The sequence below is a fragment of the Psilocybe cubensis genome, chromosome 2, assembly GCF_017499595.1.
Source record: "Psilocybe cubensis strain MGC-MH-2018 chromosome 2, whole genome shotgun sequence".
Taxonomy (NCBI): Eukaryota; Fungi; Basidiomycota; class Agaricomycetes; order Agaricales; family Agrocybaceae; genus Psilocybe; species Psilocybe cubensis.
The window spans coordinates 880213-892563 of record NC_063000.1 but is presented as its reverse complement, the minus strand read 5'-3'; the positions used below and the strand labels follow the sequence as shown (position 1 = coordinate 892563).

At 45.8% G+C, this 12351-nt stretch overlaps 4 protein-coding genes across 4 annotated transcripts; 1 reads left to right on the top strand and 3 right to left on the bottom strand.

Annotated features, from left to right (window-relative positions):
- Positions 1–2829: 2829 nt before the first annotated feature.
- JR316_0001785 (uncharacterized protein) lies at positions 2830–4276 on the bottom strand (the record flags this gene model as incomplete). The annotated part of the gene is made up of 7 exons (XM_047887585.1): positions 2830–2936; positions 2993–3097; positions 3152–3255; positions 3313–3435; positions 3497–3825; positions 3887–3961; positions 4016–4276. The coding sequence occupies 7 exons, from the start codon at positions 4274–4276 to the stop codon at positions 2830–2832; spliced, it is 1104 nt and encodes a 367-aa protein (XP_047752508.1).
- Positions 4277–5261: 985 nt separating this feature from the next.
- Positions 5262–7555, bottom strand: JR316_0001784 (uncharacterized protein; the record flags this gene model as incomplete). Its single annotated transcript, XM_047887584.1, has 3 exons — positions 5262–5480; positions 5545–7491; positions 7538–7555. 3 exons carry the CDS (start codon positions 7553–7555, stop codon positions 5262–5264), a joined length of 2184 nt encoding a protein of 727 aa, XP_047752507.1.
- Positions 7556–7634: 79 nt separating this feature from the next.
- On the bottom strand, positions 7635–9209 carry JR316_0001783 (uncharacterized protein; the record flags this gene model as incomplete). Its single annotated transcript, XM_047887583.1, has 4 exons — positions 7635–7664; positions 7727–7784; positions 8436–8588; positions 9088–9209. 4 exons carry the CDS (start codon positions 9207–9209, stop codon positions 7635–7637), a joined length of 363 nt encoding a protein of 120 aa, XP_047752506.1.
- A 930-nt stretch (positions 9210–10139) lies between these two features.
- Positions 10140–11782, top strand: JR316_0001782 (uncharacterized protein; the record flags this gene model as incomplete). Its single annotated transcript, XM_047887582.1, has 3 exons — positions 10140–10317; positions 10371–10796; positions 10854–11782. 3 exons carry the CDS (start codon positions 10140–10142, stop codon positions 11780–11782), a joined length of 1533 nt encoding a protein of 510 aa, XP_047752505.1.
- Between the last annotated feature and the right edge of the window lie 569 nt (positions 11783–12351).

Genomic DNA, 12351 nt, shown 5'->3' with positions numbered 1-12351 from the left:
TGTTTAACGGAATGGGGTAAAAAGCGCCACCGAGTCGAAGAAAAGACATCGTGTTTCTCACCCTGGGCGGACCACTACTCGTTCTTTGGCTTAGAGCTCTGGCTTCACTCCTAAATAGGGATTGCACTACTGCTGCTGATAGATCCGCTCTGATCAAATTTGAATACGGGGGCCAGTGACTTCCAGGTTTGGGACCAGTTTGATATCGTCATGAATCTGTGCCTCTCTTGGAATAAAACTTGGGAGTATAAATACTCATTCATGGCCCTTGACATATGCATTTCGATACCTCATCCCTCTCTCTCAGCGAGGGTCGACTCTTGGACACTTTCAGCATAAAGTATCTTTTGTGTGGCACAACTCCGGCTAGCCATGGACTCTACACTTAAGATCATCGTCAGTCTGGCGATCATCTACAGCTTGCGAATGTTGGTGGCGAAAATCAGGAAACCAGCATACCTTCCTGGGCCGAAGAGGCTTCCCATCATTGGAAACCTGCTAGACATGCCAGAGTCTGAGGGATGGGTCACCTATAAGCGCTGGAAGGAGCAATTCGGTAGGGCTTGATCATTCTTCTCATCAATCCCAGCGCTCACAGCACTGTCTGCTTCATCCAGGGGATGCCATCTACCTCGAGATTTTTGGAAGCCCCATTGTCGTCCTTAACTCGTACAAGGCATGCATCGATCTCCTCGACAAACGCGCTGATATCTACTCCGACCGCCCGATCGGGATTATGGCCAACATAATGTGAGTACCATTGACACATGACATATCATCCCGCCCGGGTCTGAAAAGCACCGCCAACCCACTCAGGATGGGCTGGCACAAAGCCGTCATGATGGCGCCGTACAACGACAGGTGGCGCAAGTTCCGCAAAATTTGTGCGCAGTCTATGCGCAAGGACGTGGTCAAGAAATTCCATCCTGTCCAGGAGAGAGAGGTAGCCCGTTACCTCGGTACGCTGCTGCACGATCCGCTGCGGTACATGGAAAACTTCCGTTTGTGAGTAGCATAATGCATTGAGAAATTAAACTGCTCCTCACTTCTCTTCCTACTCTTTACCCCGGGCTGCTAGCACTGCTGGGCGAACTTTGCTCTGGAACATTTATGGAATACAAATCGAGGAGGCCAACGATCCGGTGTGTCCGAACCATTTCAATAGTAAATCCATTTCTCATATAGCACTTTGTAGATAATCACAACTGCCGAAAAGGCGATGCAAGTTGGCGTGTTTGCAGCGCAACCTGGAAATTTCCTAGTCGACTTTTTCCCGGCCAGTACGTTGAATTGTTTTAGGCTCAAACACTCATGAATTGACATTGATTTTAGTGCGCTATATTCCTGACTGGTTTCCGGGGGCCAGTTGGAAGGAGTTTGCCCGTAAGGGGCGCATCCTCGCCGACAATATGGTCAATATTCCATTTGATATGACAGTGAAAGACATAGTGCGTAAATTTGACCCTTGGATTTGGCCTGGGCGACTAAGTGCTAACAACACTATCAGAATGCCGGTGTCCACGAACCTTCTCTAACTTCGCTAAGCCTGGAAAGAAAGGAAGACGAAGATGTTGTAAAATGGTGCTCGGCGAGCCTTCTGGCAGGTAAGCCATTGCAAAAATTGACTGTGGGATTTCCTATTGAATCAACAACGCTCGTAGCTGGCGCCGATACAGTAGGTTTTCAAACCCTTTCCCCAAAAAAAGTACTAATCCTTCCTTTTATAGAGCGTAGCATCGATACATGCATTTTTCCTAGCCATGGTTCTTCATCCCGATATCCAAAAACGTTGCCAGGATGAGATTGATTCTGTCACTGGTGGTACTCGACTTCCCGAGATCGTCGACAAAGACAAACTGCCCTATATGAATGCCATGATGTGGGAACTCATGAGATGGCAGCCAGTTTCTCCACTGGGTAAGACTTCCAACTAACCTCCCTTCTTGAAAATTACGTTAATCTCCTCTCTAGCGTTACCTCATCGACTTATGAAAGACGATATATACAATGGTAAGTAATAATTTACAATTGTTTAACCTACGTACGGAATTCATGTGTCTGGCTTCAGGTTGTATAATACCTGAAGGAACTGTAGTTCTTGCTAACACATGGTCAGTATTTCCAACCCTTTGCAAGGAGACCTATCTGATGTAGCTTATCAGGGCTGTTACTCGGGATCCAAGCCTGTTTGAGGACCCAGAGAGGTTTAATCCCGACCGATACCTTCCTTACTTCGATAAATCTATTCCTCACGATCCAAATAACCTACCTTTAGAGCCGAATGCATTTGCTTTTGGATATGGTAGACGGTATGTATTCCCTAAATAGTGTGTCGAACAAGCTCTGAAGTAATTTCTACAGAGTTTGCGCTGGTGTTCACTATGCGGAAACCATGATTTTCATTTCAATGGCACGCATTCTGTCGACCTTCAATATCACGAAGGCAAAAGATAAAGACGGAAACGAAATCACACCAGAGATAAAATTCAACTCCTCCATTGTTAGGTACGTAAAATCAGACCCATTGTGCGGGGTCTAAGCTGACTTTGATGTATCTACTCAGGGAGACGCTCAATTTTGATTGCGCTATTAACCCGCGTTCAGAGACAGCCAAATCAATGGTTCTGCAGGGTATCAGCTCTCTATGACAGCAAGCTTTCCAGAAATATTACTCGGCATTCTCTATCCTTTGCATCCACATTACATTTCCATTCCTCGTAACTGTATTCTACATCCCTTTCGTAAAGCCATAAGTTAAAAATTCATAAAAATATTGCAATCTAACGACTAATCAAAGCACTCCAACTCAAATCTACTCTCAGATTCTAATCAAAACTGCGAAGTGGTCCAAACCTGGTTTAAGCCATGATATGCTTTATAAAGCTGGACCTTGTTACGGTTGTCGGTGTTCCCGTCTGTCAGATCGACAGCGAAGTCTTGATGACATAGTACACTTAGCGCCCATATGCATTACGAAACGTCAAACACGTACCGGTCCCTGCGAGCGCAATGGTGTTGTTTTGGCTGTATACCCACTGCTGATTAGCGTTGTTCTTGCGGCATTTCCAGATCTTCAAAGATATTCTGCTGTCATGAACTGAATGGACGCGGTTAGATTAAATAGTGTGTAACTGAGCCAAAGTCGAAGCACCGTTTCCAGAATCCAGACAAAATGATGTGCCAGCGACTTTGATTTGGGAGCTTTGGTCAGGATTGATGATCCAGCGCTGAGCATTTGTTTTGTTGCAATCATAGCTGCACAAAATGTAAACTATTAACAAAGCATCGAGGATGTTTTCATAAATTACGTACATCTGGACTGGTGTTCCGTTCTTGAAGACGGCTCCTCGGACATCGAGACACTTATTTTCATTGCCATTAGGATGAATCTCAACTGATCCTTTTGGAGCAGGGAAGCTTCCTGATGGACAGAACCTAGTCGGAACATATACAATTAAAACCACTTCTTTTATACACTAACTTGACTTGTACTCACGTCACTGTGTAGCTGCTATGCTCCCCTGACGCTCCAGCACTGACACCATCAGCAATCGCAATTTTAGCAGAGGTGAGGAACCCTGAAAGCTTGTCTAAGATAGCGTCGATGATGTTGGCGGGGGTTGTATTGTCCTTAAGTGGCACAGTAAGACTGCTGGTTACCGCGGCGACCTTAGCAGTAATGCGGGCTGGAGTGACCCCAACGGCCGAGCACAGTTGACTTTCCTTGGAGCTGTACTCCAGAGCTGTCAGTCTACCTGGAGCCACGTTGAATGCGGAACGACATCTCGGACTGTCGCAGACCGTCTTGGAGCAGATTTTGTCACTCTGAAAGACGCAGAAATAATACATATCGCTGCATTAATGAGTAGGTTGAACTGTTACTTACACCCTCAACCTTTGCGGTGATACCAATACCAGTGTTGAAACTGTCCCTGTCCTTGAGGATATAGTAGATGCCAGACTTTAATTGAAGGGGTAAGACCAAGACACAGCTAAGTTGAAAGAAAACACTCACCTCTCCAATGAATGCAGCCTTAGTTGAACCCGAACCTGCCGCCGTTCCTCCGTTGGACGAACTGTAGATAAATCCGCTCCACTTCTCGGTATACGATTTTATCATGGACTTCTTTGTCTCGATGAACCCCTGAGATTTACCATTGATGAATATCTTGATAGGGGCCGGGCAGTTATTTTCAATAGTATAAATGGTATGGGCGTGTGTACCGATAAACGCGAACGCGAGGAGGAGGGAACCGAGAGTGTTTGTAGAGATCATTGTGGAGTGTCAGGGGACGGGAAGTAATGTGGTGCGCAGTCACTATAAGAGGACGCGCAGTTGAAACATTCTTACGGTTTCAACGTGTGCAGTAAGGTCAAGCTGCTTTGTTCTTGATTCAAAAGCTTTCCAAGAGTTTACCTATGCATTATTTCCAAGTTTTGATAGAATGTTCAAATGAATCAGTTGCCCTCAAAGTATCTTGCTTGAACATAAAACTTACTCTAAAGGAATTGCCGGCACAAATTTTCTCGTTTGATGGCATGAGTTTTAAGGAAAAGATGGAGGAGAGCTGTAGATATAGTGACTTATCTTATACCAAACCAGTATAAATAACCTCCAAGGCCTTTGATTTACAGATGTGCCGCATGCAGGATCCGTTGAATGCACCTTCCACATCATGCTTACTACAGTCATATAAGCTAGTTTGGCTTGACGTCTTTTTGCAGCTTGGTAATGGGATATACATGATTATTACTGTATCTACCGTCAGAAATCCCAAACACTCATGATCTGGGCCATGCGACTGAGGAGTGACGCGTCCGAAGAGAACAGTAGACCTGAGACTAAGAGAAAAGAGCGCGACGCGTCGCGCGACTGTATCACGTGGACAAGAATTCTCAGCAACTCCCGTTTCTTGGCGCAATCAGTATTCATGTTTCCGATTGTAATGTCTCAATGTTTTCCTATGCCTCCAAAGACCTCCAATCCACTTTCCAGAACCTATTTTCCATTTTGTTTGGAACCGCTACCTCGCAATTTTACTGGTAATAAATTAAAGGGCAGAAAAATAAACAGGGTTACTGGTGTGTAGTCCGATAAAAACTGCTGCTATCATATCTGGCTCTTGTCCGTTGAGAGTTCCAACTCCAACCCTTTCAGAAACCAAACAAGACAGGCCGTTTATCAGCGACACCCAGAATTATATCCCCAGGAGAAGCAGTGCGTATAACTACAACCCAAACACAAGTAACTCAATCAGCCATCAAATAATCATAGCACGAACGATGGCCGTACCACTGTCAATCGGTATATACATCAAAGTTCTGTCTCCCTGGAGCGTCCAACGGCGGGGACGAAGCTTATCAGGGTCTTCAGTTATTGGTTTCCATTTCTCGAGGATCCTGCTCGCCAGCGCGCCGTTCTTTCTACCAGGGCATTGGCATATCGTAATTTTTCCAAGGAGGAAAGTGATTCCTGAGGTCTAAAACATCGCCCTCAGCAACAATTTTTTTGTTCAAGGTGACAAAGAAATAGTGATTACGCACGTAAATATCTATAGCCTTGGTAACATTGACAGCGTCAATCTTAGCGAGAAGTTTGGCAACCTTGTCATGCTCGCCCCAACTCCTGATGCCTCCTGGTTCGTGATAGATTAACAATTCCGGCAGCCTTTCCACAAGCTGCGCAGTCAGGGAATTGAGTTTCGAAGATGTCGTACTCTGATATCCGCTCCAGCCTTCTAAACAATTGAACTGCTGCTGCAAGTGAGAGACGTCATACTTCGGAAAAGCCAGGGTAAGGTTTTTCAGGCGGACAAAGGGTTCTGGGAGGAGCGGGTGGAACGGTTGGTTATTCACAGCCGGAATAACAATCAATGGCTCGCATCTGATTGCGGCGAGCTTGTTCAATGCATACGGCATATACGCATATGCATTGGGCTCATCGGGTAAGAAGAACTCACACGTCTCCAGTTTCGGTACGAGCGGGTCGTAAGGAGGGTCGATCACAGTGAAATCAGCGATATTGTCGATGTCGATGGTAGATGCGACCGGGATGGTACAACTCAGATGGACCAAGGATGGCGTTAACCGAAGCATTTTTGTCAATTGTCCTGGATTGATGTACCGGAATCTGAGGGCCAGAGTTTTAAGTGCAGCACAGGGCGAAGAATTCTGGAGCAAGCGTAGCATTGAGGGTGCCATATTATCGTTGCGAGAGAGGAGACGAATGTCCTGGATAGCGGGGAGAGTGAGATTTCCCAGGCATTGCTCAACTTCGTCGTTGAGGTGCGGGCCATACCAGAACTCGACATAGAGCCGCACAAGGTTCGAGAGTGTGAATTTTGGAAACACAAATCCACCAGTTTGTGCTCTTATGGTTAGAGTTTTTAGTACCGGAGATGACATGGCCTTTTCGACTTGACGTTCTTCTAATGTGAAGGATTCTTTGTAATGTTTAAGCTGTAAGAACGGAAGCAAAACTGCCCTCGAGAAGGGAGCCATAATTTCGACAGATGTTAGCAAAGGTGCATCTTCAAATAAATCGATGTTTTCTATTTGAGATACAGAGGTCGATGATAAAAATGGTACAGAGAGCGTTAGGACTTTGAGAGCGTGGAGTCGTCCTTTGATTGACCGCATACCAGAGAATGTGCAATGCGACGTCACAAGGTTAAACGTCTCCCATCGCTCAGCATGTTGGCATAGTAAGTCGAGAATAGGTTGACTATATTGTATGGATCCCGGTTTTGGAAAGAATTCAGTTGTATCCAAGCACAGATCCAGTGACGATCGGATTGAACGTTTTAAAAGCTCGGTGAGAACCTTGAGTTGTGTTTCCATCCCGGAGCGTGATTGCTGGATGCGGATAGGTGGAAGACAACTCCACAAAGACGGCAAATGCAAAGCAACATTACGCCAGGAGCGGCAAGTTTGGGAGATGGGCAGAGCCGGATGCTTGCCAAAATGAACAAACAAATTGCGATCTGTACCGTCTGCGACCCGAATGAGGAATATCTCTTGCAGAATCTCGACAGGAAGTTGACGGAAAAGCGATAAGAGTCCTTGGTGTTGCTGAATAAAGTGGTTGACCTCCTCAGTCTCGTGCATTATAACATGTTCCCAACCATGTCCGTTCCCTCTTTCAAGGGGGCCGACGATCTGTTTTCGCAAGAGAAGAGAATTCAGCTGTAGTACTTCCTCTTTAGCTCGTTTGATTGCATCTAGAATAAGTTTCGCTTCTTCGTCTGTCGGCGCTTCATTTGAACGAAGAAGATGAGGACAAGGAGGGTCAGGTATTCGTGTTTTCGATAATCCAAGGAAAGATGATATCAGTACAGCTTTTGAAGCGCGAATTCGAAGTTGAGTAGAGTTCCGAATTCGTTTAGACGTCCTGGAAAGCGTCGTCTTCGAGCGTTTTGCGCTGCGCTTCGTGTGCTGTTTTACGCGATAGACAATTTGGCTAAAAGTTTCAAACTTGTTCCGAATGTATCGCTACAGAGGATCAGCTCGATACAGGGATGTTTGTTGGTGACCTTACTCTCGTCCCATTAAGCATCACTCAATTTTGACTGTCGGATGTTGTAAATCAATCCAAATATCTTGAATTTTGCAGGGCCGATATCGACAACACAAAATTACGACCTGTGGGGGAAATTTTGGTATACCTTTGTACGAGGTAGAAAGAGTCGTAAGGACAAGATGTATAGAGAGAAATGGCTGTGCTCACATCATTTAAACATGAGCGTCGACGTCGACAAATGATCCAAGGCCGGGAAGGGCTGCAACTAGGCGTTGACAAATGCTGAGTCAGCATCGGATCTTTCCGATCATTACCTGTGCCTTCGCGTCACGCGTGTGCTTCACCTCAAACATGAGTCCACAACTATTCCTTCAAACCAGGTCTGTCCTCCGTAAGGATCCATTCTGATCAACATCTTTCAACCAGAAAACATCGCTACCTTGTTGTTTTTTCAACACCGCGGGCAAATTCGTGATGGTTCTGGGCGCCCACATTCGCTCAATTGGGATTTTCTCTCCCAGATCTGTGGGATTCTTATCGATTTTAGAGGCTCGACTCTGATTGAATCAGGTCCATTGACGTCAATCCTGTCTGGTGATATTCGTGCACACACTCTTACCAGCCTGCTGGAAGCCTTTTGAATGTCCGCGAAGCTTCTGATGACATGACTGGACGAGCTCAAATACCTCCGTCCTCGTTTTCTGGTGTCTGTTGTCTCGGATTGGAAACGATAAGACGGAAAAAAATTTCAACGAGCTTTGAGCCTCACTTTCTCCTTAATCAAGGAAAAGAGCACTCACGCACTGCGGACTCCATCGCAGACTAGGTCGCCGATTGGACGCGATGGGCATGTCATGAAATTGGGCCGTAAACTGCGTACAAACAAGACCATATTCCAGTGAAGGGCTATATAAACCTGTCCCCTCGCGCGACTCCTTTCTTCTCCAAACCACCACCATCTCGCTCGTCCCCCCATTTGACGGCGACCTCCTCTTGGTCGAAACGTTGGGGTATCTCCTCTGTCGATGGCCTCGTCTCTGCTGCCACGCCCTTCATCAGCTGCCTCCCGCTATACAATGGGAGTGGTCGATCTCGTCGGATAGTTCCATCGATGTACGCGCCCCTCTCTTCATCTTTACCACTGTATCAATTAATGACTTGCGCTTAGTCGTGTCTCTCTTTGATGGGACATCTACTATCCACGTTCATCGATCCTTCGACGCGTCGAATTGTCGGCTCGTCTGTCTATGCCGCTACCTATATCTTCGTGTATTGGCATGAAGAATGATCTTGACCGCTTTTCTATACTTTCGTCGAGGTATGTTTTGGCACATGAATACTGGTATATATGCTGATCATATGTGATCCATAGTATCACCAGTATTCAACCCACTCATGAGCACGAGCGCGCTATCGCCCGTGTGTACATCAGATCATTCGACAAAGCCCTCCAATTCCACCATCGATCTTGGTCATTATTGGTATTTTCCATTTTTGTATACGTATCGTGGGTCGCTAATGTCCTTTCAGTAGTGTTATCTTTTCTTTTGTAGTTACAATTCTCAAACCTCGGTGGGCGCCCGTCCGGAGGCGTTGGAGCTGGGTTGGTCACGCCGATCTTCCTGGGATCGCTTGCAAGTCCATAGATAAATGGCCTCCCCCTTCCCTTTCTCCGCCTCTGTGCGGCCATTGGGGAGCGGGGTACGCCGATCCTCCTGCTTGTAATGCACCTTCATAGATAATCGCCAGATGTCCATTCCCCCTCCTTCTTACTCACGGAAGTAGGTGCCCCGTGACGACACTGATAAAGTCTCATATGATCAAGTGCATACTTGCATCGTCCACCAAGTGGCGTTGCTGTGTGTAAAACTCCTCTATGTGACCGTCGTCCGAAGACCCGAGAAAACACCAAGGACAAAAAAACAAAAAACAAAACAAAAAAACAAACAAAAAAACAAACAAACAAAAAACACAAACAACACAAACCGGGAAGAAAAGAGTCAAAAAAATCAAAAAAAAAAAAAAAAGTCGAAAACCAAACAACACCAAAAAAACAAAAAAGACGACCAAAGGACCAAAGAAAAAATCGCCGCCAATAAATTGAAATAAAACGAGACATGGAGCCTGATGGATAATGGAGCATGGCCAGCACTTTCTATCGGTCGTCGCTTCCAAACGGAATATTGGGAGATAATCAATTATAAACAAATATGTACTTTGCTTGAATACCAATGATAAAATAAGCAGTTTTTATTCCCATCGCAGATTCGTACGCCGCCCCTTCCACAGGGTATTAACTTGACCTTGACAGCGTCGATGCGTTCAAGAACATCCACGACCTTCTCTCGTCTATAAAACTGCGGGCACCACTTTCTTCGTGGTACTTTATAAAAAAGATGGCGCTGTTTCCCATAAGCTGTTCTCTATGTGCACTGAGTTTGGAAGATGTGTTAGCGTTCTAAAGCTTGGCGCTGATGCAAAGCCCCTGTTTGAAATGGGAAATTGTGATGGTATCGTTGCAGCTGATTGCTTCTCTTCAGCTACGATACATGACTCGTAATTGGAAGCCCTGTCACAGAAGACATCCTCTTTTCTCTTCTGCTTCTACGGTGACGGATCAATGTCAGAGTACCAGTTGGTCATTGTAGACGACACGGACACAGATTCCATAAAGTATACAGGGCCATGGTTTGCATCCAAGTCTTCTCAATTCGACTACATCGGCTCTTTTGGAAAGCCGTTTGGGGGAACATTGCATGGAACTAAATCAAATGCTTCGTTTTCTTTTACGTTCAGTGGTAAGTGTGATGTTTTTATGTCGCTTTTAGTGCCCGTTTATAGTGCAATGTAGGAACATCTGTCGACTTTTTTACGACACAAGAGGGAAATAATTCGTCGTCCAGCGCTGTCTTCAGTGTAGAGTGCAGGGTACTGGTTAGCAACCTTTACTCTAGTGGCGTGCTTTCGCCAATGATGGCCGGGAGCAGGCTCAGATTCTGCAACATACCAACAATGCTAGACGGAGAACATACAGTTATTGTGAACGTAGCGCTTGAAGCCAACAGTGCTGGCCAGACATTCTGGTTGGACTACATTACATATCGACCCTCTCCGGAGACGCCTTTGGATAATGCGCTTGTTGCTGTCTATACGCCAGATCCACGTCTGCAATTTGGTTCCGGGTGGACATCAGCTGAACAAAACTATAGTGGCTTTATTATACCAATGGGGAACAAGACGACTGCCAGACATTCGACGTTCACGATGGATTTTATTGGTATGTCTTCTTATTTCTACCTTGTTTTCCCCCTTGAATTTACTGATTTTATTGCAGGAAAATCCCTGACCTGGTTTGGCTTCAAAAACATGACTGTGGATTTTGAATCTACAACTGCGACTTACTCTGTCGATGATGGGCCGCCAACCACCTTCAATATAAGTGGAACTACTCGCACTCAAAATGTCGAGCCTCTTGCTCACCAAGAGATATTTTTCCAAACTCCCACTTACTCTCTCGGGCATCATACACTCAAAGTGGTATACGATGGCGATGCTCAAGAAAACTCGCACCCTTTGACACTCAACTACATTGTAATTCATAATGGTTCATCTGATGCAGCCGCTGCCATTCCCAGCAACCCTGTCACTTCAGACCCCACAGACGACCAGACAATAGCTCCGCCAAACTCGAAGTCACCCGTCGGCCCTATTGTCGGCGGCATTGTTGGTGGACTTACAATTATCGCTCTGATTTTCATGCTGTTCTTTCTCCGGCGGAGGCGGAGGTACTTGGCTGTGCAGGGTAATGACTCTTACAGCATAGACGAGTCTCTGCACAACGAAACACCCAAAATCGAGCCGTACGTAGCTATCCAGGATGAGGAGGTTTTTGGCTCAAAGAGTGGACGGCTCGCACCATCATCTCCACTGCCTGAAAGTTCTGCACCGTCAACGACCGTGGCGGCCACATCACAGCAAAATGAAAAGTCAAACCTCAGGCGCATACAAAACTCTGGGGCAGAGAGTCTTATCGAGTCCAACTCACAGCCTGCCCAAGCACGCGCACCGCCGTCTCAAAGGGAGTCCCTTACGCCTCGAAACAGCATGCCAGTCATCGTCTCGAATTTGGCGGGGAATCACACTTTGGCATCTCAAAATTCCAGAATTGTGCTCAGAGACGAAGATAGCGGGATTAGATTGTCCTCGTCCCATGGCAATCATGATGAAGTTGTGTTACTTCCCCCTGAATATACTCCTTCATGAACGCAAAGTTGTGGGCGCCATTACGACAGTCATGGTCAATTCTTTGAAAAAAGCAGAAACCGAGACTGTCATACGCAAAATCCGTCAGCGGCGAGCATAAAACTTGGCGACAATGGGCAATACCGTGTCTCAAGACCAGGTTCTCTCAAAATGCCAGCTTTTGAATTGGAGCACAACATATCGAATAATCACTTCCGCCCACAATTTCTGGAAAGAATGAGTGACTGATTTACGATCGGCATTCCTATCAGCCCACGAATTGTTCAGTGAGACGAAGATAGTGGGTGTTTAATATTTACAATTGAAACGGAGGTCTCGAAGGTGTATTGTTACTACTTGAATAAGTACCCATACTTGACTTTTAACTAATGAACTAAAATGCGCACACCGATCAATCTATCCAGCACTAGAAAAAAGTAGAATAGCTACTTTGCCTAGTCTATTACCATATTCAAAGAAACAAATACAAAACTACGTCAAATTGCTTCAATAAAGGCTATAAAAACAGTTCAGCGTTGTGAGATCGTCCTTGAGATTGGCCTATGGCATTTGTAGGCCAATTCTGGCTA